This window comes from Mus caroli, unplaced genomic scaffold, assembly GCF_978045245.1.
Source record: "Mus caroli unplaced genomic scaffold, Mus_caroli_1 scaffold_13, whole genome shotgun sequence".
Taxonomy (NCBI): Eukaryota; Metazoa; Chordata; class Mammalia; order Rodentia; family Muridae; genus Mus; species Mus caroli.
The window spans coordinates 63,469,628-63,492,387 of record NW_028227268.1 but is presented as its reverse complement, the minus strand read 5'-3'; the positions used below and the strand labels follow the sequence as shown (position 1 = coordinate 63,492,387).

The following is a 22,760-nucleotide window of genomic DNA, read 5'->3' as shown; positions in this document are numbered from 1 at the left end:
TTGACAGCCCATGCCAACACCCAGGACTTGGGAACCCTGACTATTTACTTTATTTCATCCTCTGAGGGCATGGATTCATTCATGGCTCTGCTGGGTGTTTCTTCTGTCCTGTATTGAGGCTGCCTTGTTGGAGGGCCCAGTCCCATTCAACAGTCACAGAGCTGGCTGCAGGCCTGGCTCACATGGCTCTGCAGTTACAGTCTCCCCAGCATGGCCAGTCTTACAGATGATGGGCCTTGTGGAGACTTGGGGTACCTGAGAATCTCACTAACTAAAAGTTCCAGGTGCTTTACAGCTGTGTCCAGGAAGCACTAGAGAATCTCTCACTGAGTTTTAGGGGTCAAGCAAGTCACTAGGCATGGCCTTTCACGAAGTTAAGAGAATTTGAGATTGTCAATTAACACAGCTGTTTTGGGAAACCCAATTCTCAAATGTTCCCTAGAATTAGATCGACTCATTACACTGATATATGTGCTGATTGCCTCTCTTGGTGATTCTCATCATGTTGATTTTACTGACTGTGGCTTGGATTTGTCCCATTGCTTAAGGGCTCGTCTATGTTACTCTGGGATATAAAGGGCTTTGAGCTGCTCTGCTGTGATAGCTCTATGGAAATCCATTGGAACAAGCACTGTGGTCCTGGACTGGCATGGTCATTATTTTTCACATTTCTTACATCAAATTTTTCAGCTCTGTGGTTTGTTTGTAAGTCTTGCCTTCACAGTAGAAACACTCTCTTAATTTCCCTCTTTTTGTAATTTCCATTCATATATTGCTAACTTGCTAATCTTGGTTACATGAATAGGCGGTAGGATAGCCACAAAGAGCTAAGTATAAAAGGGTTTTCAGTGCGGGGTGGGGGTGGGGGTACAAATGCCAGGTGCTGGAGGAGAGGCTCCGAGGCTTGCAGAGGACATGAGTTCAATCCCAACTTTAGTGGATCTGATGCCCTCTGCTGGCTGCTTCAAGCAACTGCACTTACACACATTTCCCCCAACTCCCATATGTGTGTGTGTATAATCAAATAAAATCTTCAAGAATTACCTATGAAAGAAAACTAAATGCAAATAAATATAAGGTTCTCAGGTTCCTTTGCTCTAAAGGAGGCAGCCAGTACGATGTGAGGACCCCAGTTTCCTTGGCTACCAGAACTCTAATAATAACTAGAGCAATTACTTCAGCCTTTAATAATTGATTCTTACATGAAAATGAGATTTGCAAAAGTGATCATATCATGAGGATCAGTATAACACAGATCTATACTTACAAACACTCAGTGTATCGTCAGCATCACAGAAACCTTCCACAGTGAATGAAGCACTGTCAACATTTCTTGTGTGTGGTTCTGGGCAGCGAAGCCAGGACCAGGCTAGGCAGGAGCTCTAGGCTGAGTTAAACATCTTCAGCTCTTATGTTAGGTTTTATCATTTTAATGTATTGTATTTGTTGCTGTATTCTCCACTGGAATATGTCCATCTAGAAGCTGAGAGGGGAGATGTACTTGTTTGTACCCCTGTACCCTAACAGGGAGTCATCTAGCCTTCTAGTAGAAAGTTCCCACTCAACGGGTGGGAAAACTTTCTGTAAAGACAGTTTAAACCGGAGGGAAAAGAAAATTGTCTATGGTTATGAATAGAAGGATGCAGTCATGTCATTCTTATGACATTTTGGAAAAAAATACAAAATTTTATCGATTTTGATCCATGAAGAACAGACGTTTATTATAAGCGAGGTAAGACTCTGTGTCAAGTTCAATTTGTACACATCTGGAGTGACTGTAATGGAAGAAAGGGGCTTAAAAAGATACATGGGAAACGAGAGAGGAAATATAGGAAGAGGAAGAAAACAGGAAGAGCCAAGGAATTAGAAATTAAACAGCATAACGAGTACTTGTGAGGATCAAGTCATTTAAGCACTTCTTGAAGATATATGGCTTCTTAGAATTGTGCTCTGAGAATGGAACTTACGCTCAGATGAGGGGCTTTGCGCATCATCGCCACATGGAAGGTGAAATGCTTTTGGATGTTTTTTGTTTTCTTTCAAATCTCTCAAAGAACCTACTGTTCCAAGAATTTCCTACAGCTCTAGGGGTTGAACTCAGTCCTTCCCACATGCCCAAGGAAGTGCTTGCTGTACCACCCCAGAGCTACAACCCCACCCACCCCCCAGAGTCCTTGCTGCGGAGTTCAGCAAGCGGTTTAGGTCTTCCGGGGTTACACTTTTCACCTTCCGCACAGCCTTCCGATCCTTGCCAGGAGTCTTCGGAGAGCTCCCTTCACGTCCTTATTCCTCAAGGTGTAGATGAAAGGGTTAAGGGTGGGGGTGATTATAGAATAGAAGAGGGAGATGAACTTGCCCTGCTCCTGCGAGTAACTGGATGGGGGCTGCAGGTACATGTAAATGGCGGGCAGGTAGAAGAGGGAGACCACCAGCAGGTGGGAAGAGCAAGTCCCGAAGGCCTTGTGCCGTCCCCTGGAGGACTGGATCCTCATCACTGCCCGAGCAATGAAGCCGTAGGAGAGGAGGATGAGGGCCAGAGGGACCAGCACAAAGAAGGCCACCAGCACAGCCAGGGTGGCATCATTCGCTGTAGTATCAGCACAGGATAGCTTAATCATGGCTGGCACCTCGCAGAAGAAGTTGTTCAGCACCTGCCGGCCACAGAAAGGCAATTGCACTGTCAGGATGACTTGAACAAGGGAGTTGCCGAAGCCGCTGAGCCAGGCCATAGCCACGAGCTGCTGGCAGAGTGGGCGGTGCATGATGATAGCATAACGGAGTGGCTCACAGATGGCCACGTAGCGGTCCAGAGCCATGGCTGCCAAGACAACGCACTCGGTGCAGCCCAGCCAGTGGAAAATGGCGTATTGCACCGTGCAGCCACCGTAACTGATGGTCTTCTGGGAGCTGCCCATGTTGAACAGCATCTGAGGGACAGTGGTGGTGGTGTAGCAGAGATCCAGGAAGGACAAGTGGCTGAGGAATATGTACATGGGGCTGTGGAGCTGGGAATCCAGCTGGGATACCAGGATGATAGAGATGTTTCCCAGCATAGCCAGAATGTAGGACACCAGGAGGACTGCAAAGACTGGGAGCTCCAGCCATGGCCTGTCGGAAATGCCCAGGAGGATAAAGTCCTTTGGGGTGTCCCAGAAGCAGCTGCGGTTGTCACCTCTCATGCTAAGGCATCTTCTGGGAGCTAAGACGAGTGAAGAGCGTTTGCGTTTGGATGAGTGACTGTCACGGGATGAAATGAGTCATTTTCTCACTGTGAATGCTTTCTCTCAGGCTTCCTCCTGCCTGACCCTCCTTAGACCCCTGGATGGGGTGTCAGGGCAGCAGTATGTGCATCTCACACCCACTCCTACTCTGACCTTCACCAAGCCAGTCTTTCTAAACTTCAATTCCTGCATCTGTTACAGTGGGAGTGGGGAATGAGGCTTGCCTCAGCTGCAGATCCCAGAGAAGATAGAGAGACTTCTGTGCCAGAGTTCCACACAGTCGTAGTTGTCATTCACGTTCAGCCATGACTCCCATGATTCCCACTGCCACTGGAGTGTTTGACTTCTCCACAAGCACGTTGATGGGAAAGTGTCCACTTTTTGAGGCTTTTTTATTTTGTCTTCTGGAGACAGAGACAGGATAGAGGAAAGAGGTGAAATAGAAAGCAGGAAGAAGCGCTTTGCGAGCAGGGAGGAACTCTCTCGATAAGATCACAGTCATGCAGCCTTCTCACCTCTGATGCCCGACACCTGGCCTGTCACTGTGAGGATGTCACTGTGAGGATGTCGCTGTGAGGATGTCGCTGTGAGGATGTCACTGTGAGGATGTGCTCTGGCTCACAGGACTACAGAAGCTCTTGCCCTAGACTGTTCACCATGGCAGCTCTGTCACTCACTCAGACAGTAAAACAGCAGGGTTCCAGGCTCTCTGAGTACCTGGAGTAGCCAGGGGATGGGAAACTACCTTCTGATTTGTTACTGATTCCCAATGAGACCTGAGTGCAACAATGATGAGCTTGGGAGAAAGTCCTTAGAATTGTTTTGACAAAAGACCAGTTGGCTCTGGGATGCTATTTGTTTCATACTTAGAGTGACATTTAAATCTTTGCCAAGGAAATATTATCAGAGAGAGAGAGAGAGACAGAGACAGAGACAGAGAGAGAGAACGAGATAGAGAGACAGAGACAAGGAGCACAGCCAGTTTGATTTCTGGGTGCCGCTGCTCTCAGGGAACTAATGAGCTGCCATCAGTGATTCATGGGGTTGAGGTAGGAGACAAAATGAAATTAGGTCATTAGGAGTTGGCCCCAGTAAGCCTTTGACAGCCTGGAGACCTCAACCATTTGGAAAAGTTCCCCTCACGACTATCAAAACTGTTCTGTGGACCAAAGCCCCTCTGTGTGCAGAGTCAAGGTTCTCTCTCTCTCTCTCTCTCTCTCTCTCTCTCTCTCTCTCTCTCTCTCTCTCTCTCTCTGGTGGCCTCTGATAACTATGCTAGCCCATGATGGAGCTCCAGGGCTAAGGAGGAACTTGTCATCTATGCAGCAGAGGACGCTACCTTTTTACATGTTTCTGTTTCCACTGTCTGTACCTATTTAAAACATGTAGTTCTCAACACTTTGCCAGCATCCTCTCTTAGAGTCCCTATTCGTTATTCTCTCTCTCTCTCTCTCTCTCTCTCTCTCTCTCTCTCTCTCTCAAGTAGTGTGGGTTGAAGTGTTCAACTCTTGAGTGCATGGCCTTCATTCTTCATTGTCTCCAAGATATGATCCCAGGGTGGAGGCAGTTTGCTGTCGCAGCTATGACAGCTTGCTGCCTGACCTACTGCACGGTCATTCTAGAGTTCTGATTTCCCAGTCTTCTCCAAGTATGCCTCTGAATTCACAATGGAGATGCACTGCTTCAGGATAAAACTGAAAATCAATCTCACATGTAGGTAATTCTTCTTAATTCTCAATTTGGTACCTTGTGCACACATTGGGAAATTAATGAAGATCTCCTTAAGCTAGACATTGCAGCAAGCACCCCTCCTCCAGCTGATATTTCAAAGAACTCGAGTGTTATTTGAAAATAATTCAAACCCTAGAGTTTAGATAGATGAGTGCTAATTTCTTCTGCTCTGTATGTAGTTTCAAAGCTAATGTTCTTTGCAATAGCGGTCTCACTAGGCTTGTGAAACATTCAATTATTGCACGATTCTATCAAAAATTCTTACAAGCATTAGCTTCAGCAAGCAGGATGTATCTCGAATGAGCTCTGAAACTCTGTTTTAACACAGTGAGCTATGAAACCCATGTTTTAAGGTGCACACTGGAGACTGGGGCTAGTATGCCTTCATGGTGGTAGTGGTGGGATCGATGTCCTTTGAAGCCTCCTTGGGGACAAAGAAGCTGAATGCCAGGCTGCCACTGGCTCTGTTCTCCAGCTCTTCCCTCCAGTCTCTGCATCTCCTGCCTCTCCTGCTGGAATGCAGCTATCCAGTCACTGTACCACCTACACATGATCCTTGCTCTCAAATGTTCTCTGAGGTCCAAGTTCCCTCTCAGGGTGAACACATTAATTTCCGCATTTGGCATAGTCACACTAGAGCAGAGTTCTTCTGGACCTATGCCTGAAGTTGTAATCTTGGAATTCCCCCCACCCCCCTTTCCTGACATTGTGAGCCAACACATCTGAAACTTTATTTATCAATCGAGCTCCCAACTCCTATGCATCCTCTTCCTTTTAACCTGAGATCGACTTCTTTCTTGTCATGATGGCTCAAAACATCCAGGGTGTTTCTAAGGAGGTTCTACTCATTTTTGCCTCCAGCCAGGATCTTGTGGTATTGATTCTATCTTCATAAGGCTGGTAAGGGCTGTCTCAGCTTCCTTTCTGTTCAGGGCAGTAAGGCCTGTCTAGACCTCAGGGCTTGCTGGCATGATCTGCAGATGGTCTTTACTACTCTGCTTTGTAGCCACACACAGTGACAGCATCTTTCCTAGACTCAGGTTCTAAGAGCAAAACACCTTCAAGTAGTTCAGTTAGTTACCTAGTTTCCAGAGAGATTAGGACCATCTCCTTCCATGGTCAGAAACATGCTGTGGATGCTTTGATGACACTTGGACTGCTATGGTGTGTGTGTGTGTGTGTGTGTGTGTGTGTGTGTGTGTGTGTGTGTGTGTTAGGATACAGACATGAAGATATACTCTTATGACATATGCTATCCTTTGTGTGGTATACAACCCTCAGATTGATCTTTTTATTTATCTGTCCATCTGTGTATCTATCTATCTATCTATCTATCTACCTACCTACCTACTTACCTACCTACCTATCATCTATCTGTCTGTCTACCTATCATCTATCTATCCACCACCTATTAAATCATCAGTCCACTTATCTGTCCCATCTCATCCTTAACATTTGTTGTTGAAATGCTCTTGGGACCTGATACAATTGTGATTTACTCCACCATTCAAGATGGAAAAGCAAGCTCAGAGCCCTAAATATAATTTCAATGCAGCTCCTGAGATGGGCAAAATAATCAGCCAGCCATGAGATTTATTTATTCTTATCCCTTTCTTCGATCTGAAATTCAGTTTAAAATTTCCTCAATCTGGGCAGTCCAATCAAAGTTTCAGTCCCTGCCTTAGTAAGCAGGATTAAGCTATGGGAGACTGAGTCTTGGTGGTAAGGCTGTGGGTGGTAGAGTTTCCCTTAATTGATGCTAATAGGAGCTCTTTCATGACAAGGGTGAATATGCAGGGGTATATCCTGGCTCAATGGAAGTCTTCCCCTTAGAGTTCTGATTAGAGTAAAATTAGGCCACTCCCAGCATGATGAGGAAATAAATATACAGTCTCACCATTACCGATTTTGGTCAGCACCTCTCTGCTCCGTGAATCAAAAGCTTCATTCGACGAACTAGCTTCCACCTATAATTTTGTCCAAAAAGCAGATGTCACAAAGCCTCCCTGTGGTGCAGACTCTGGTTTGTCCGGAGCCCAGGACTGACCCTTACCTTCCATGGTCCTCTGACATCTACAGGGGACCTGGCTCAGGGAGGGAGGGAGCATTCTTTGCAGCCTGTGCTGGTCTGCACTGGGGAGAAGTATTTAGGAGGACGCTCACCACTGCAAATGCAGACGGTGTTCAAGAAAGATGTTGCGACTGTTTGTTCCGATGAAGCTGCTGAGACTGCATGCTTACCTGGCCCTGGCCCCCAGCAGCTGGAGAGAGTTCATCCTTGTCCCGGAAGTAGGAAGAACTTTTCCTTGCTGCAGAAAGATATTCTGGGATGTCCCAGTGCCAGCTGTGCTTCCCTCTGGCCACAGGAAGTACAGAATTGCAGTGACCTCGTGCTGTGGACACTTTGATATGGTAGAGCAGCTTCTACAGTTATATAGACAGCTCAGCTTATTACCAAAGCCAGGGTGCCGGGGCAGCGATCCAGCTCGCAGCACACTTCCCTGTAATTCCACAACTATTCCCCAGGTTCCACTTGACTTCATCCTCTGCGCTCTTTTTCAGGAAGGTTTTGCTCTTTCTCCCCAGACACGGCATAGAAGCTTGTTCTCCTCTGGCTGGAAAGTTATCCCTGATGTTTTATTTAATTAGTGTCTAAGGGATTAGATGATAATTGATGTAGTGTGAACTAGTATTTGTAATTAATGGTAGGTCCTAGAAGACCAGAAGGTCAGAGGAAATGGAGCAGCCATGGGGCATGGAGGAGTTATTTCTTCCTTTTCTTCTCTTTCTTCCTCCTCCTCTCTTCTCCCTCCTCCTCCTCTTCTTCTTCTTCCTCCTCTTCCTCTCCTCCTCCTCTTCTTCCTCCTCTTCCTCTCCTCCTCCTCTTCTTCTTCCTCTTCCTCTTCCTCTCTTTAATGTTGGTAAGGTGTTCACTGTAAAGTTAGAAGATGACTGCTTTGTGGAGCTGTGGTTCAGGTAAAGAACAAGCTGATCTGACTTTGGCACCAAAATCAATCTCTGGGTCTCTAGATAGGTCACCTAGCTTCACTGTGCCCCATCTCCATCTGCAAAGCATAAGAAATACTGATCTTGCCCTCCAAAGCCTAACACAAGAGAAACTAGCCTGTCTGTAACCTACATAGAACAATAACTAGTGTAGAGGAATCCAAGTTCAGATCTGCTCCTGAGTGTTAACGTTGTCTGAGCTGCCTGTTCCATTTGTTGCATGGAAAGGATGAAAACTCTGGCTAGAGACCAAGCATGGAGGACAAATCCTTAGTCATGAGCAGCAAAGCACATGAACTAAAGCTATCTATGGAGTGTGAATGGGAATACTTTAGACAGTTACTTCTTCCTGCTAGTTAAAGAAAATTGTAGCAGCCAGAGAGGTGGCTCAACAGTTAAGAGCATCTGTTGCTCTTGCAGAGGTCTCAGGCTTGACCCCATGTGAATATGGTAGTGCACAACTGTAGCTCCAGTTTCAGAGGATTTAACATTCTCTTCTGACTCCTCTGACTCCCCTGGTGACTATTCACACATATAGTACACATACATACATGCAGGCAAAACCATAAGATAAAATACATTTTATATATACATACACACATATACATATATGATAAAATATATAAAATCTAAAACATTGTCAGTGTATATTTGTGTTTTCCCTCCTTTGCTAACTAGGTTGAAGATTTGCCAGTTCTGTCTAACTTTTCAAACTATTGTTTATTCCTTGTATAGTTTTTTTCATCTGTATTTCTTTTCTTTTCTTTTTTTAAATAAAAAAATTTGTATTTACCTAGAAGCATTCAGAATGTCAACAAAACAGCCTCAATTTTTTTTCCAATTACAGAGTGGTATTCAGCGAACAGAACAACTATCTTCGTATAAGCCGCATCAGAGACAAGAGAAGATGAAAAAAAAAGCCCAAAATAAAACCAAGTCAAAACAAAACAAAAACCAAACTACTGTCCCCATATATATCTTGTTTGTGCTGTGCACCAACAAGAACCTGCTTTAAATTTCCATGCCAATTTACAACCTCCAGACTGTACCAGGCAATGTCAGTGGTTACTGAAAATACCACCAGGACACATTCAGTAGTGTGTTAACTATACAAAAAAAAAAGACACTATATAATTTAAAAACAAATCTCACACAGCCTTACATTTCACTGTTTTTCTTTAAAATGAGTGAGTTGTGTATGGGTGGGATGGGGTGGTGGTGTTTAAATGCTTTATAAACAAGGGGAAAACTGCACTAGAACGAACTTATTTATCATCATCTTCATCTTTTCCTTCCTCTTCCTTCTCCTCCTCCTCTTCTTCCTCTTCCTCCTCCTTCTCTTCTTCTTCATCCTCTTCCTCCTCCTCCTCATCTTCCTCTTCCTTCTTTGTCTTGCTCTTTTCAACCTTGACCACCCCCTTTTTCGTTGCATCAGGTTTTCCCTTAGCTCTGTAGGCAGCAATATCCTTCTCATACTTCTCCTTCAGCTTGGCAGCCGTCTCCTAGGACTGCTTGCTATCTGCTGCAGTGTTGTTCCACATCTCTCCTAGTTTCTTCACAACATCACCAATGGATAAACCTGGATGCTCGCCTTTGATTTTTGGGTGATACTCAGAACAAGAAGGACGAGGGAGGCATTGAGGCTCTTGAACTTCTTTTTGGTCTCCCCTTTGGGGGGGTGTAGTGTGGGAAGCCACATGTGCCGTTGCAGAGTGGCACAGGCTTCTGCTGGCCACCACGCATACATAGGCAGGAAAGTTTTTTGCCAAGATGAGGTTTTGAGAACTAACCAAAATTGACCAATCATATGAGAGAGAAGTTAACCAATCAGATGAGAGAGAAGTTAACCAATCAGATGAGAGAAAAGTTAACCAATCAGAAGAGAGAGAAGTTAACCAATCAGATGAGAGAGAAAGTAACCAATCAGATGTAGGCATGCAAATGAGGTGGTAAGCATCAACCAAGCACAACCAATCCGGGTGTGAGACACGCCTCTCCTAGGCCTATATAAAGCAGCACCAGTGCTGGGCTCGGGGGTCTATTCGCCTCTACAATCAAGCTCTCCCAATAAACGTGTGCAGAAGGATCCTGTTGCAGCGTTGTTCTTGTCGCAAGAGTGTAGGTTTTCATTTCCCTTTCATAATGAGCCTTGCCAGTCTTTGTCATGTCTTCAAATTACCCCTTTTCTTTAGCAGACATGGTCTCCCACCTCTCTGATCACTTCTTGGAGAACTCTGAGAAGCTGACAGAAGCATCCGGGTGCTGCTTCTTGTGCTCCTCCCGGCAGGTTTGCACAAAGAATGCATATGAGGACATTTTGCCTCTCAGCTTTTTAGGATCTCCCTTGCCCATGTTTAGTTGATTTTCCTCCGAGAGACACAAAGTTGCCCAGTGCCCGTCCTGCTCTCATTTGCCCAGGCACTGTCTCAATGGAGCTCAATGCACTGCAATGGCTGTGAGAGTGGGAGCCAGACGTCGTCTGTATTTCATGAGCTTTTCTTCTGATCATTTATTGCAGGAAGCGTGGAGATCCTTGTGCTCACAAATAAACACTGGGGGAACCAGGAACGCTAAACACACATGGCTGTCTCTTCAAAGGGAGGATGTATAACCTGTTATTCACCAAGAAGGCTGGAAGCAGACATGGTTAATAGCCTGATGACCCCTGCACTACCTGTGTGGCTGAGACTACACCAGATCCTTCCCCGGACCCTTATCGTGAGCTAGTTTTTCTTAGCCAGTCTATAGAACCCTGTTTACAGAAGGTTTCAGACGTAGTCAGGCTATAGAAGACATCTTTATGGAAGGTTCACATGTACTTTACAATGACTTTTGAGGTGGTCACATCTGATCTGTATTTAGCTTATTCTGTTCCTCAAGGAGATTTATGCAAGCTTTATTGGACAGACAGGCTCGAGTTAGCTATTACCAGGAGTGTTTTCACCAACTTGTGTTGTGCTTAAACATGCCTAAAATACTAAGGATTAGAGTCCCAAAGTTTGAGCCAACATTGACTATTTAGTTGTGCTGAGCTGACCTGGCTTCTCCTCTCCCACAGATGCTTACTCCACTGGCCATGGTGGTCGTGAAACCCACTCACAGTTTGTTACCATGTAGTAACATTTTTAAAACTGTTTCCAAGGCCTTGAGGTACATCTTCAGGTCACTGATTGGAAATTTCTCTGACTTTTTGGCATGGGCACTCATAGCTGTAAACTTCCCTGTCTGAACTGCCTTTGCTGCATACCAAGGGTTCTAGTAACACGTGTTTCATTTTCAACTGATTACAGGAAAGTTTTAAGCCTTTCCCCCATGGTTTTCTTCAATGACTGCACAGGCCATTCAAGAACGTAATTCAAGATCTATGTGTTCATATAGTGTCTGTCATTGCTCTTGTTACTAGTTTAAGTTTGACTTATGGTCCAGAACATTGTCTCTTTCAGAGAAAGTCCCTGTGTGCTGAATGGGTGAGCATCCTGAAGCTTCCGATGGAAAGTCCTGCAGATAAATGTGTCATCCTTCTGATGTATGAGACAACTTTAGCTTGAGGGGTTGGGGGTAGGTTTGATCGGGATCATCTATTTAAGTTGTCCACTAGTACTGACGCTGAGTTTATTTATACATGTATGATCAGTGTTTGTTTTATGGAATTGGGTGTACTAACATTCGAGTATATATGTTTATACTCATTGTGTCTAATTGATAGTCTGTAACTTTTATTAAAAAATTTACTGGCTTAAAACACTCTTTTGACCAATTCTGGCTTGATATTTGCCATGTTAGATCAAGAATGGTTATTCCTTCTTGTTTCTGGTCTCTGTCTGCTTGGAATATAGTGTTTTGTCCTTTGGCATTCAATCTGTGGGTCCTTATGGATTCAACGTGTCAGCATTAAGGCAGCAGGTAGATAGATCTGTGTCTTCATCCAATCAGCTCATTCTCATGATTTAATTGGAGTGTATAGCCCATTGACATTTGGATTATTATTGAGAAGAATTTGATGATACCTGTAATTTTATTTATGTCATCTGGCAGGTTCATATACTGCTTGTCCTTTTCTTTCTCCCATATTCCTATTAGGGATTTACTTACTTGGATGATATCTGATTCTTCATTAGTTCTCACTTATATGTCTATTGATCTCATGAGATTTGTTATTTCATTGTCTCTTGTTCTGGGACCGCCTTTCTTCTTGCTCTGTGTGTAGGGGTTTTGTTTTGTTTTTAATCTATCTTCTGAAGTGCTGGCTTGGTGGTCATGACTTGCTTTAGTTGGTACTTATCTTTAATATTTATTTCTTCATTAACTTAAAAAGGTTTCTTTGGTGGGAGCTGGAGAGATGTCTTGGTGATTAGGAATGCTTGCTGCTCTTCCAGCATTAAAAAAATGAGATATTTTTGCTGATACAATAATTTTGTTTGACAGTGTTTACTTTCAGGGCTTGAACTGCACTATCTTATACTTTCCTAGATTTTAGTGTTTCTGTTGTTAGATCTAATGTTATTCTGATAAACATGTCTTTGTAAATGAGTTGGCTCTTTTGCTATATTAAAATAATTTATTTTTATTCTATGTACATTGGTGTTTTGATGGTATATAAATCTGTATGAAGGAGTCAGATCCTCTGGGACAGGAGTTACAGATTGTTTTGAGCTGCCAAGTGTATGCTGGGAAATGAACCCTGGTCCTCTGGAAAAGCAACCAGTGCTCTTAACTGCTGCACCATCTCTCCAGTCATTTTTTGGTACTTTCATTATTTGTCTTCATCAGTGTTCTGTTGCTGTGAAGAGACACCATGACCATGGCAACTCTTATATAAAAGAAAACATTTAACTGAGGCTTGCTTATAGTCTCAGAGGTTTAGTCCATTATCACCATGGTGGACATAAAGTTAGAGAAGTAGAAAACTTTCAGATTTGCAGACATCAGGAAGATAGAGAGAGCCTTTGGGCCTGGCTTGGGCTTCTGAAGTCAAAGCCCACACCCAGTGAAGCACATCCTCCAATGAAGCCAACCTACTCCATCAAGCCATACCTCCTAATTCCTTTCAAGTAATGCCACACCCTGGTGACCAAGCAGTCAAATCTGTGAGCCTATGGGGACCACTCATATTCACTCACATTTCAGTCTCTAGCCCCCACAGGCCTCTCACCACATCATAATGAAAAATACATTCTTAGTCCAGCTTCAAAAGCCCCATAGTCTATTACAGTTTCAACACTGTTAAAAGTCCAAAATTCAAAGTCTCTTCAGAGACCCAAGGTAATCTTTTAGCTGTAACCCCTGTAAAATAAAATGCTTCCAACACACAATGCTTCCAACATACAATGGCACATCACCATTTCCAAAAGTCAGAAAAGGGAGGATAGCAATGAAATACTGGGCCAAAGCAAGACACAATCCAGCAGGCAAACTCCAAATTCTGAATCTCCATGCCTGATGTTGAAGCGCTCTTCCGATCTCCAACTCCTTTCAACTTTGTTGACTGCAACACATGTCCCTCTCTTGGGTTGGTTCTATGCTGTGTTAGCAGTTCTCCTTGGCAGGTATCCCACACTCTGAAATCTTCATCATCTTGGGGTCTCCAAGGCTATCCAGGCTTCACATTCACATCTTCATGCAGTGGCCTCTCTGGGCTCCATGGCAGGGACACTCCTGACACACACCTGGCCTCAGTGGCTTTCCTTAGCTGCAGATGGAGATGCCACAATCCCTATTTTGTATTCTTGACTCTAAAGCCAGAACCACATGGCCAACGCAGCCAAGTTCTATTGTTTGCTTGGTCAAGAACATGGCTCCCTCTTTCAAAGAGCCAGAGATGGTAGAAAACACCAAGGAAGCAATGTCTCTCAGACACAACAGGACTGATACACATATGAACTCACAGAGACCGGGACAGCACGCACAAGCCCTGCACAGCTTCAAGCTGGACAAAATCCCAGCACTGAGAACGGAAGTGGACACAAAGTCCTACCGCTGACCAAGAAGATATCTGCACTTGATATCTGCTGTGAAAAGGAAAATCAGTTTTCTCTAGTGGGTTGTCACTGTGGTAATTTTATTGTTTCATTGGTTTTTGTTTGTTTGTTTGTTTGTTTGTTTGTTTGAATTTTCAGTTCTTTTTTTAATTTTGAGAGAGACTATGACGTTGGGAGGGTACAGAGATAGGGAGGATTACAGTGGTCCTCAACCTTCCTGGTGCTGAGACCCTATAAACGGTTCCTCATGTTGTGATGACTCCCGACCAGAATGCTATTTCATTGCTACTTTATAACTGAATTTTGGTATTGTTATAAATCATATTATAAATATCTGTTATGTAGTATATCTGATAGGTAACCCCTGTGGAAGGGTTGTTTAATTCCCAGAAGGATCCCGACCCACAGGTTAAGAACTACTGAAGGAGCTAGGGGAGGAGAAAGAATACAAGCAACTTATATTACATTACATAGTAATCATTAAAAAGTCATTTATTAAAGTCCTTACAGCATGCCATTCCACTGTGTTCTGGTGATACAAACATGAGAAATACTGAATCTTGTCCTCAAAAACAAAAACAAAGTCAACGTCTGAGGGACAGGTTCAGTGATGGGAGAGAGTGTGTGTCAGGAAGCCATCTCAGTGGCATGGGCACACATAATAACATGGCTGTTTCATCCATGCTTCCTTCTCATTCACTAAGCTGTGGGAAGGAACAGGCACGTTAGTCAGTTGGCATGCTGGCGCTCTGAAGGACTGGACTTCTTTAGTGGTAGAGACTTAGCTCAAGGACTTCTCATCGTGTGTTTGTGAGCCGGCTCTAACCTGGCATGAGGTTCTGTGATAACCCAAATTTGTCAGCTATTCACAGACCCCCACCCCCACCCCCAGCCAGGCATGGTGACACACACCTTTAATCCCAGCCTTCCAGAGGCAGAAACAAGTACACAGATCTCTCTCTCTCTCTCTCTCTCTCTCTCTCTCTCTCTCTCTCTCTCTCTCTCTCTCTCTCTCTCTCCCTCTTTTGTATAACATTCTTATCATGTTTTATCTCTCCTCTAGCTCCACCCAGCTCCTCCCTACTACCCAACTTCATGTTTTCTCTTTCTCAAAAATCAAAACAAACAAAAAACCCAACAAGATAAACAAAATAACAAAACAAAATTTAAAATCCTACCTACAAAAAGGAGCTTATTGTGTTTGCCAGCTATTCCTAGGCATGGATCCTGCCATGAAATGTGGTTGACATACCCAGAAACAACACACTAGTGAAAACGGATTTTCCTTTTCCTAGCAGATATCAATTGCAAATATCCTCTTAGTCAGGGGTAGGACTTTGTGTCCACTTCCTTTCTCAGTGCTGGGATTTTGTCCAGCTTGAAGCTGTGCAGGGCTTGTGCATGCTGTCCTGGTCTCTGTGAGTTCATATGTGTATCAGTCCTGTTGTGTCTGTGAGACACTGTTTCTTGGTGTTGTCTACCACGTCTGGGTCTTTCAATCTTCCTGCCTCCTTTTCTGCATTGATTCCTAAGGCTTGAGGGGAGGGGCTCGATGAAGACATCCCATTTAGAGCTGAGTGCTCCAGAGTCTCTCACTCACACCATCCACTGTGGGTCTCTGTGTTAATTCCCATCTACCATGAGAAACTTCTCTGAGGAGGGTTGGGCGAGGCATTGATCTATGGGGGAAAGCAGCATGTCATTAGGAGTCATTTTGACAGCCATTGCTGTTTCTGTAGCAAAATAACCTATCTAGTATTGAGCTCTTGGCCTATTAGCAGCATCAGATATGAGCCCCATCTCTAAAGTACAGCCCAAATACAGTTTTAAAAGTGGTTGCTTACTACCACAACATTTATGCCATGGTTGTAGTACTATACACTGCAGCTAGGTTACTGTTGTAGGTTGCAGGGTTTTTGGATGGTGACATTGGTGATTATTTTCTCCTCCCATAGCATGCAGAGAACCTTACGAGAACCGTGAGTGCCAGTTAATAGGGGTCTGTGTTTAAGTTAGACAACGCCTTGACTTCTCTGTATTTGTGACAACATAAGTAAGGGTTGTCTTCAAATACGGTCTCACCATCAGGTTATGGAGAGCAACCAATGGCCTTGGCAATAGCCTGAGATGTTTTGGGTTCCAAGGGACGCATAGCCAATGAGTCAACAAGATGTAACCATTCTTGGCACAGAAAATTTTACTTGAGGTTGGGGCATTGTCTCCATTTAGATTCCTTTCGTATACAAATGTTTTGGGAAGCTTCTACAATAGTATGCTTCCATATTTGGGGGTGTGCAGGATAAAGGAGGGAATATGGGTAAGGACTTTTGCGATCTCATTTTTAACATTTCCTTTATCTGCATGCAGGTTTATGAACAAGCAGAGGTTCCAGAGGCGCTGTCCAGGTGCTGAAACACAGCGTGAAAACCTAGGCTCTGGATTTCTGTTTCTGCAGAACACAGAGCTTTTCTCGGTTCTGGAATGATGCATGCTGGTATTTCGCTGTTGTTATTTTGAGATGGAGTCTTATTCTATAGGCCAGGATGGCTATGACCTTAGTATGTAGCCATTCCAACCTCAAATTCGTGACAATTTGGCCTCAGTCTCTCAAATGCCAGGATTACAAATGTAAGCAACAGTACCATAACACTGTTTTTTGTTTTGTTGTTGTTTGTTTTTGAGATAGGGTTTCACTATGCCCTGGAACACCCTATGTAGACCAGGCTAACTTCCAACTCACGGAGATCAATCTGACTTGGCTCCCTGAGTGCTGGAATTACAGGTATGTACCACCCATGCCTGGTTACTGTGTTCTTGAGAGAAGGAAAGAGAGACAGACAGACAGACAGACAGACACAGATACAGACACAAACACAGACAGAGATGGAGAGAGACAGAGACAGAGAGAGACAGAGACAGAAAGACAGACAGAGAGGCAAAGAGAGACAGACAGACAGAGAGGCAGAGAGACACACACACACTCAGAGACAGAGAGGGAGGGGGAGGGAGAGAGAGAGAAGGAAAAAAGAAAACAAAACACAAACATAAAAATGTATTATTTGTTGGATGTAGATATGTTTGTGGACATGAGTGAGCCATGGTGTGTGTGTAGGTTAGATCACACTTGAGGGTGTTGGTTCTCTCCCTCCACCATGTTATTCCCAGCATGGAGCCCAGGATGTCAGGCTTGGCAGCAGGCACCTTAATCCACTGAGCTGTCTCTTCAGTCCAGTACTGGTTTTCTTGAACAAAGTCCTTCATGATCACAGAAGCACACAAGATGTATATGGAAAAAGCTGTGTCTACTTATGTGATAAAGTGTATTGCAGAATAAAAACACAAATGGCTTGCATGAAGATCTAGCTACTCTACATTTCTCATTCCTCTACACTGTCTATTCTAGGATTAGAACCCAGATTTAAGAAGGAAATCACAGCAAGGGGCTGGTGGTGCATGTCTTTAATCCCAGCACTTGGGAGGCAGAGGCAGGCAGATTTCTGAGTTCGAGGCCAGCTTGGTCTACAGAGTGAGTTCCAGGACAGCTAGGGCTAAACAGAGAAACCCTGTCTCGAAAAACCAAAAAAAAAAAAAAAAAAAAAAAAAAAAAAAAAAAAAAAAAAGGAAGTCACAGATTCATATTTAATCTGCTTACTTAATAAACTATCTGTAATAGGATCTGATGCCCTCTTTTGGTGTGTCTGAAGACAGTTACAGTGTACTCATATACATAAAATAAATTAAAAATGCTAAAAACAAAAGTTAGATTGATAAGGGGTGGAACTGTGGTAGTTGAGCTTGATTGTCAACTAGTATATAGAACTGGAACCATGGGACATGGGCACATCTGTGAGGGATTTCTAGATTAGGTTAACTGTGGAGGGAAGACCTAAGTATGAGATGTATCATCCTATGGGCTGGGTTCCCGGACTGAATACAAAGGAGGAAGTGAGCTGAGCACCTGCATGCCTCTTTCCCTGCTTCTGTTTGTGGATGTAGCATGGCCAGCCATCACAACCACCCCTTCCATGATGTCTTCAGAGATGACACCCTTGATGTGTGAGCAAACATAATCTTTTCCATAAGACACTTATCCAGTGTTTTGTTGCACCAATGAGACAATGTTTAATGCCACACTCCAAAGAATGGAGTCACCCATAGCTCTGGCATAAGACTAATGCTAATTCAACAGAGACAAACCCATACTCTCTCTCGGATCAAACCCCTGTTCAACTGCTGCTGCTTGGCAGGTATGCAGTAAGTGGGTGGAGCCTCACAGACGGGCCCTTTCTAGTCTGTAAAATATAGTGAAATAGAGAAATTCAGCAGACGTAAGTGATAAAGCATAAATAGTAAATGCCACATAAAGACACCGAGTGATGATCATCTTAAATGATTTGGGAAAAGTGAAGCAAATGTACAATGGTGTTGTTACAGTGATTACTTCACATTCATATTGAAGTTAATTGTGTTGGCATAGATGAGGTAAGGGTGTGATTACTTGTAGGTTGGCAAAGTGTTTGAAGAAAAAGGAAGATACAGGATTCTCAGACAGAAGAGGTTATAATAGTTCGAGTAGGTGCCTGGAGAAATCTAATGAAATCTGCTTAGAATTCTTACTTAGAGCTTTGAAAAAACCTTTTAATGTTTTCTTAGCAAATGTTAATTATATAATAATAGGTTTCATAATGCATATAATTTATTTTTAATAATATTTACATCCCTATTATCTTATTATATCCGTCTCACTTCTGGTGATCCTGTTCTTCCCAACTGGTCATCTTCAACTTTCACGCGGGTTTTTTGCTTGTTTGTTTGATGGTCAATGAGTTTATTTGGGGTTATTTACAAGAACGTAGGCTATGGACTATTGACAGAGGCATGGATGACTTATCAGTGACTACATCACTGAAGGGACTGTATCCATTCCAAATAACTTCAGCACACCCCCCCTTTTTTAAGAGCGTGTGACCAAAGAGCAATTACTAGAAGGGATTTATAGACAACACTTTTCTTTCAGTATTCAGATCTATAGGCCATTTCCTTGTTCCCTCTGTGGATAGAAATATCTGGGAAGAGTCCAGAAAAGTACAGTGGCCCGATCTAGAATTCTAGAAGACAGAAGTCTCTGGTCAAAAGAGTCTTTGTTGTTATCAGAGTGGCTGACTTTGAGAGGTGAGAGTTCCAGTCTAAGGTCTTACGTTTTTGGAAAAGCAAACTTGCCAGCACAAACTTACATATGGTAGCTCGAGAAACCAGACAGAGATCACTGGCCTTTCAAAGATATCCCCTTACCCTGGGATGCTAGGACCTTCTTCCAAGCTTCCTTCACATCCTTGTTTCTCAGAGTGTAGATGAGTGGGTTGAGGAGTGGGGTGAAGACACAGTAGAAGAGGGACAGGAACTCGGACTGAGTGCTGTTGCCTGGTGGCTGGAGGTACCTGTACATACCAGGTCCAAAGTACATGGTGGCCACGAGCAAGTGAGAAGTGCATGTGCTCCAAGCCTTGCGCCTTCCCGCGGCTGAGGGTAACTTCAGCACGGTCCTAGCAATGAAGATATACGAGATGAGCATTGTCAAAGGAGACACTATTCCAAAAGGAATAGCTCCCAAGGCTAGGGACAGGTCGTTTGTGGTGGTGTCACTACATGCCAGTTTAATCAAAGCAGGCACCTCACAGAAGAAGTGGTCCAGTGTGTTTTTCCCACAAAAGGTAAGGTAGAGGGTGAGTGTAGCTTGAACTAGAGAATTGGCCAGGCCACTGGCCCAGCATACAGCTGCCAGCCACACGCATGCCCAGAGATGCATGATGAGCACATATTGGAGGGGATAGCAGATGGCCACATAGCGATCAAAAGCCATTACTGACAGCAGAGCGCTTTCAGTGCAGCTGGTCCAGTGGAAGAGGTAGGCCTGCGCAATGCAGCTCCAGGAGGCAATTGTCTTTTCTGGGCCCCAGAGATTGACTAGCAACTGTGGGACAATGGTGCACGTGACACAGAGGTCCAGCAGAGACAGGTTGTCTAAGAAGAAGTACATGGGCGTTTGGAGCCTAGGCTCCACCAAAGAGAGAATGATGATAGAGCTGTTTCCTATCATGGTGAGGATGTAAGAGATCAGAAGCACTCCAAAGAGGGGCATCTCCAGCCATGGGTGATCAGAGAAGCCCACCAGAACAAATGTGTCGGGGAAACTCACATTCTGCCTTTCTGTGGTCGCCTGCATTGTGTATGCCTGTATGGGAAAAGACAATATTTGAAGGTAAAAAGATTTTCCCTTTTAATAAGTCCAAGGCAACATCTTCAAAAAGCCCACTGAATTTGTGATGTTGTGTTAGAGAGATATTCTCCACGGGCACTTTGAATAGTTCCCAGAACCTAGCTGGTTTCGTATATTGCTCAGCTGTTAAATTACAAGTCAGGTCAGAGGGAAACCATCCAAGCTATAATGAAGATATTTACCCAAAGCCTCAGCTCATCAACTAGGGTTCTGTTTGCGAGCCTCACTGCCTCCTTGCTTCTGTGATTTCTTGCTTGCTAATAAATTAGCCTTAGCAACCTTCCACCCCTTCGTGTATTCAGCAAACAGGATGCTGCAGTTTCATCTGGGAAGGTCATGCTTTCCTTTCACTGGGCGTCTCTTTCAAGATGATATTTGAGGGGAACACTACCTAATGTTTCCTTTAAGTGCAGGTAGACCAAGGGTGCTGGGACTCAGATGGGAAGTAAGAAACTTGAATTTGTAACACATGGACACATCTCTGCAGACTCTTTATATTCAGGGAGGTCAGCTCTCATTTTGCCCCAGACTTTATCATGGCGATGTGAACTTGAAATCGAATTCACTTAACTAATTTAAATATATAGGTTTGTTATTTTAAAAAATGCATTTTATTACCATTTTCCACCATCCACCTGTAGAGTCATTACTTCTATTAAACTCAATCAATTCCTATCAAACAGTATCCTCCTGACTACTACAGTTCTAGGACCCAGCGCCCATCATTCTAGGGACTTATTTTTTTGTTATTATTTCCATTAATCTAATTATCCCAAAGTAATTTCATTGAACTATATTTGAAACTTTTTCATTGGCTTATTTCATTTACACCATCTCACCTAGATTCATCTATGCTCTAGGCTAAGTCAGGATTTCCTACTTTTTAAAAGGCCAATTAACACTAATTTTATGTTTGCTGTCTTTTGTATTTACCCAAAAACCCTGAGCACATCTGTATTTTGCCTATTGGAAACACTGTTGCTGTAAATGTGGTTTTCCAAACAGCACGTTGAGATTTAGCTTCAATACTTTTTGTATGTACTCAAAAGTGGAACGTCTGGATTTTATTGTTAATTATATTTTGTTATGCTGTATTGCAGAATCTTTGTTCAATTTAGCTTCCCACCACCAGGGACTGCTTTCCACACTCTTATTAGCACTTATTATCCTCACATAGCAAAGAGATGATGTAAAATCTACCAATCTTTTTATTCTCAACTCTCTGCTCTACAGAGAAACGGCCAGCTGGATCCAGGAAGGAGGCCTTAGGTGTCCCAGAGCAAGATCCATATTCACAGGAAGTTCCACAACATAGAGCAGAAAGCACAGACACAAAGAGGAGGCTGGCAATGACCCAGAACAGTTCCTGACCCTAAGAGTAAGATTAAAGACAAAGCCTTTAGTCCTGGTACCAATCGAACAAAGAAGAATGATACTTCAGCCCTACTACAACTTGGCCCTCTCGTGGACATTGTCAATGCTGCCACTGAAAGAAGAAACAGGACTTAAAGCAACCAACTGCAGATGCACAAGATCTGTGCAGAAGCAAAAGCAACATGGAAACCAAGATAGCATGTCTTCTCCAAAACTCACGAGCCCACAGTAAGGTACCCAGTGAGAAAGAGTTGGGAGAACCTCCAGATGAAGAATTCAAAAGCATGCTTATTACTGTGTTCCAAACACAGAAAGAAGGGGTTGGAGAGATGGCTCAGTGGTAAAGAGCACTGACTAGTGTTCCAGAGGACCTGAGTTCAATTCCCTGCACCTACATGGTAGCTCACAACTGTCTGCAGCTCCTATTCCAGGGGATTCAACATCCTCACGCAGATATACATCCAGTCAAATTATCAATGTACATAAAATTAAAAAGAAACACACACACACACAAAAAAAAAAAAAAACCCGCACAAAAAGAAGACACAGAAGCACTCTAAGATCAATAGTTAGAATTGCTGAAGAAAAAAATCAAGCTACAATGATGCTGAAAATTTTTTTAAAAATTAAACAAAATAAAACAAAACAGAACAAATGGAAAGCTCACCAGAAGCCTTACCAACAGAATGGGCAGGTTCAGAACAGGGCATCAGAGCTGGATCGTGAGACAGAACAGCATCACCCAGTGAAAACCAGTGATAGTGAAGAAAAACTAAGGTGCCACCAGGAACCAGACTCAGTTTAAATCCTTTCCGTCTTGTCTTCACATCAAGCTGTTTGAGCAGTCTTCAGAGATTCCAGCCCTCCCTGCATTCCATTATTGCTAAGGTCATATGAACCTTCAGACCCTCAGCGGACGGCTCCGGGGCTGGTTCTGGTCTGGCTGTGCCCCATAGCTCACTTCTCCCAGGAATGAGTAGGTCGGTTATACCCGGGGCTACTCAGATTTCATAATCACCCTCCGTACGATCAGCCTCATTCTTCCTTTAGACACCACCCCACCAGAGGCTCAAGTCAGGATGGCCTGGTTAGCTCCTCCCGGCACATGCAGTCACTGCCACCCAGCTTTCTTTGCAAGTGATTTTTCCCTATAATCTAAACTTCTTCTTATTT

General features: G+C 43.7%; 2 protein-coding genes and 1 pseudogene across 2 annotated transcripts; all 3 read right to left on the bottom strand.

Annotated features, from left to right (window-relative positions):
• Positions 1-2,222: 2,222 nt before the first annotated feature.
• On the bottom strand, positions 2,223-3,179 carry Or2b11 (olfactory receptor family 2 subfamily B member 11). The gene has a single exon (XM_021177705.2). It carries the CDS (start codon positions 3,177-3,179, stop codon positions 2,223-2,225), a length of 957 nt encoding a protein of 318 aa, XP_021033364.1.
• A 6,044-nt stretch (positions 3,180-9,223) lies between these two features.
• On the bottom strand, positions 9,224-10,310 carry LOC147001506 (high mobility group protein B1 pseudogene; annotated as a pseudogene).
• Positions 10,311-19,199: 8,889 nt separating this feature from the next.
• On the bottom strand, positions 19,200-20,159 carry LOC110304152 (olfactory receptor 2B11-like). The gene has a single exon (XM_021175383.2). The coding sequence runs from the start codon at positions 20,157-20,159 to the stop codon at positions 19,200-19,202; it is 960 nt and encodes a 319-aa protein (XP_021031042.1).
• Positions 20,160-22,760: the final 2,601 nt, after the last annotated feature.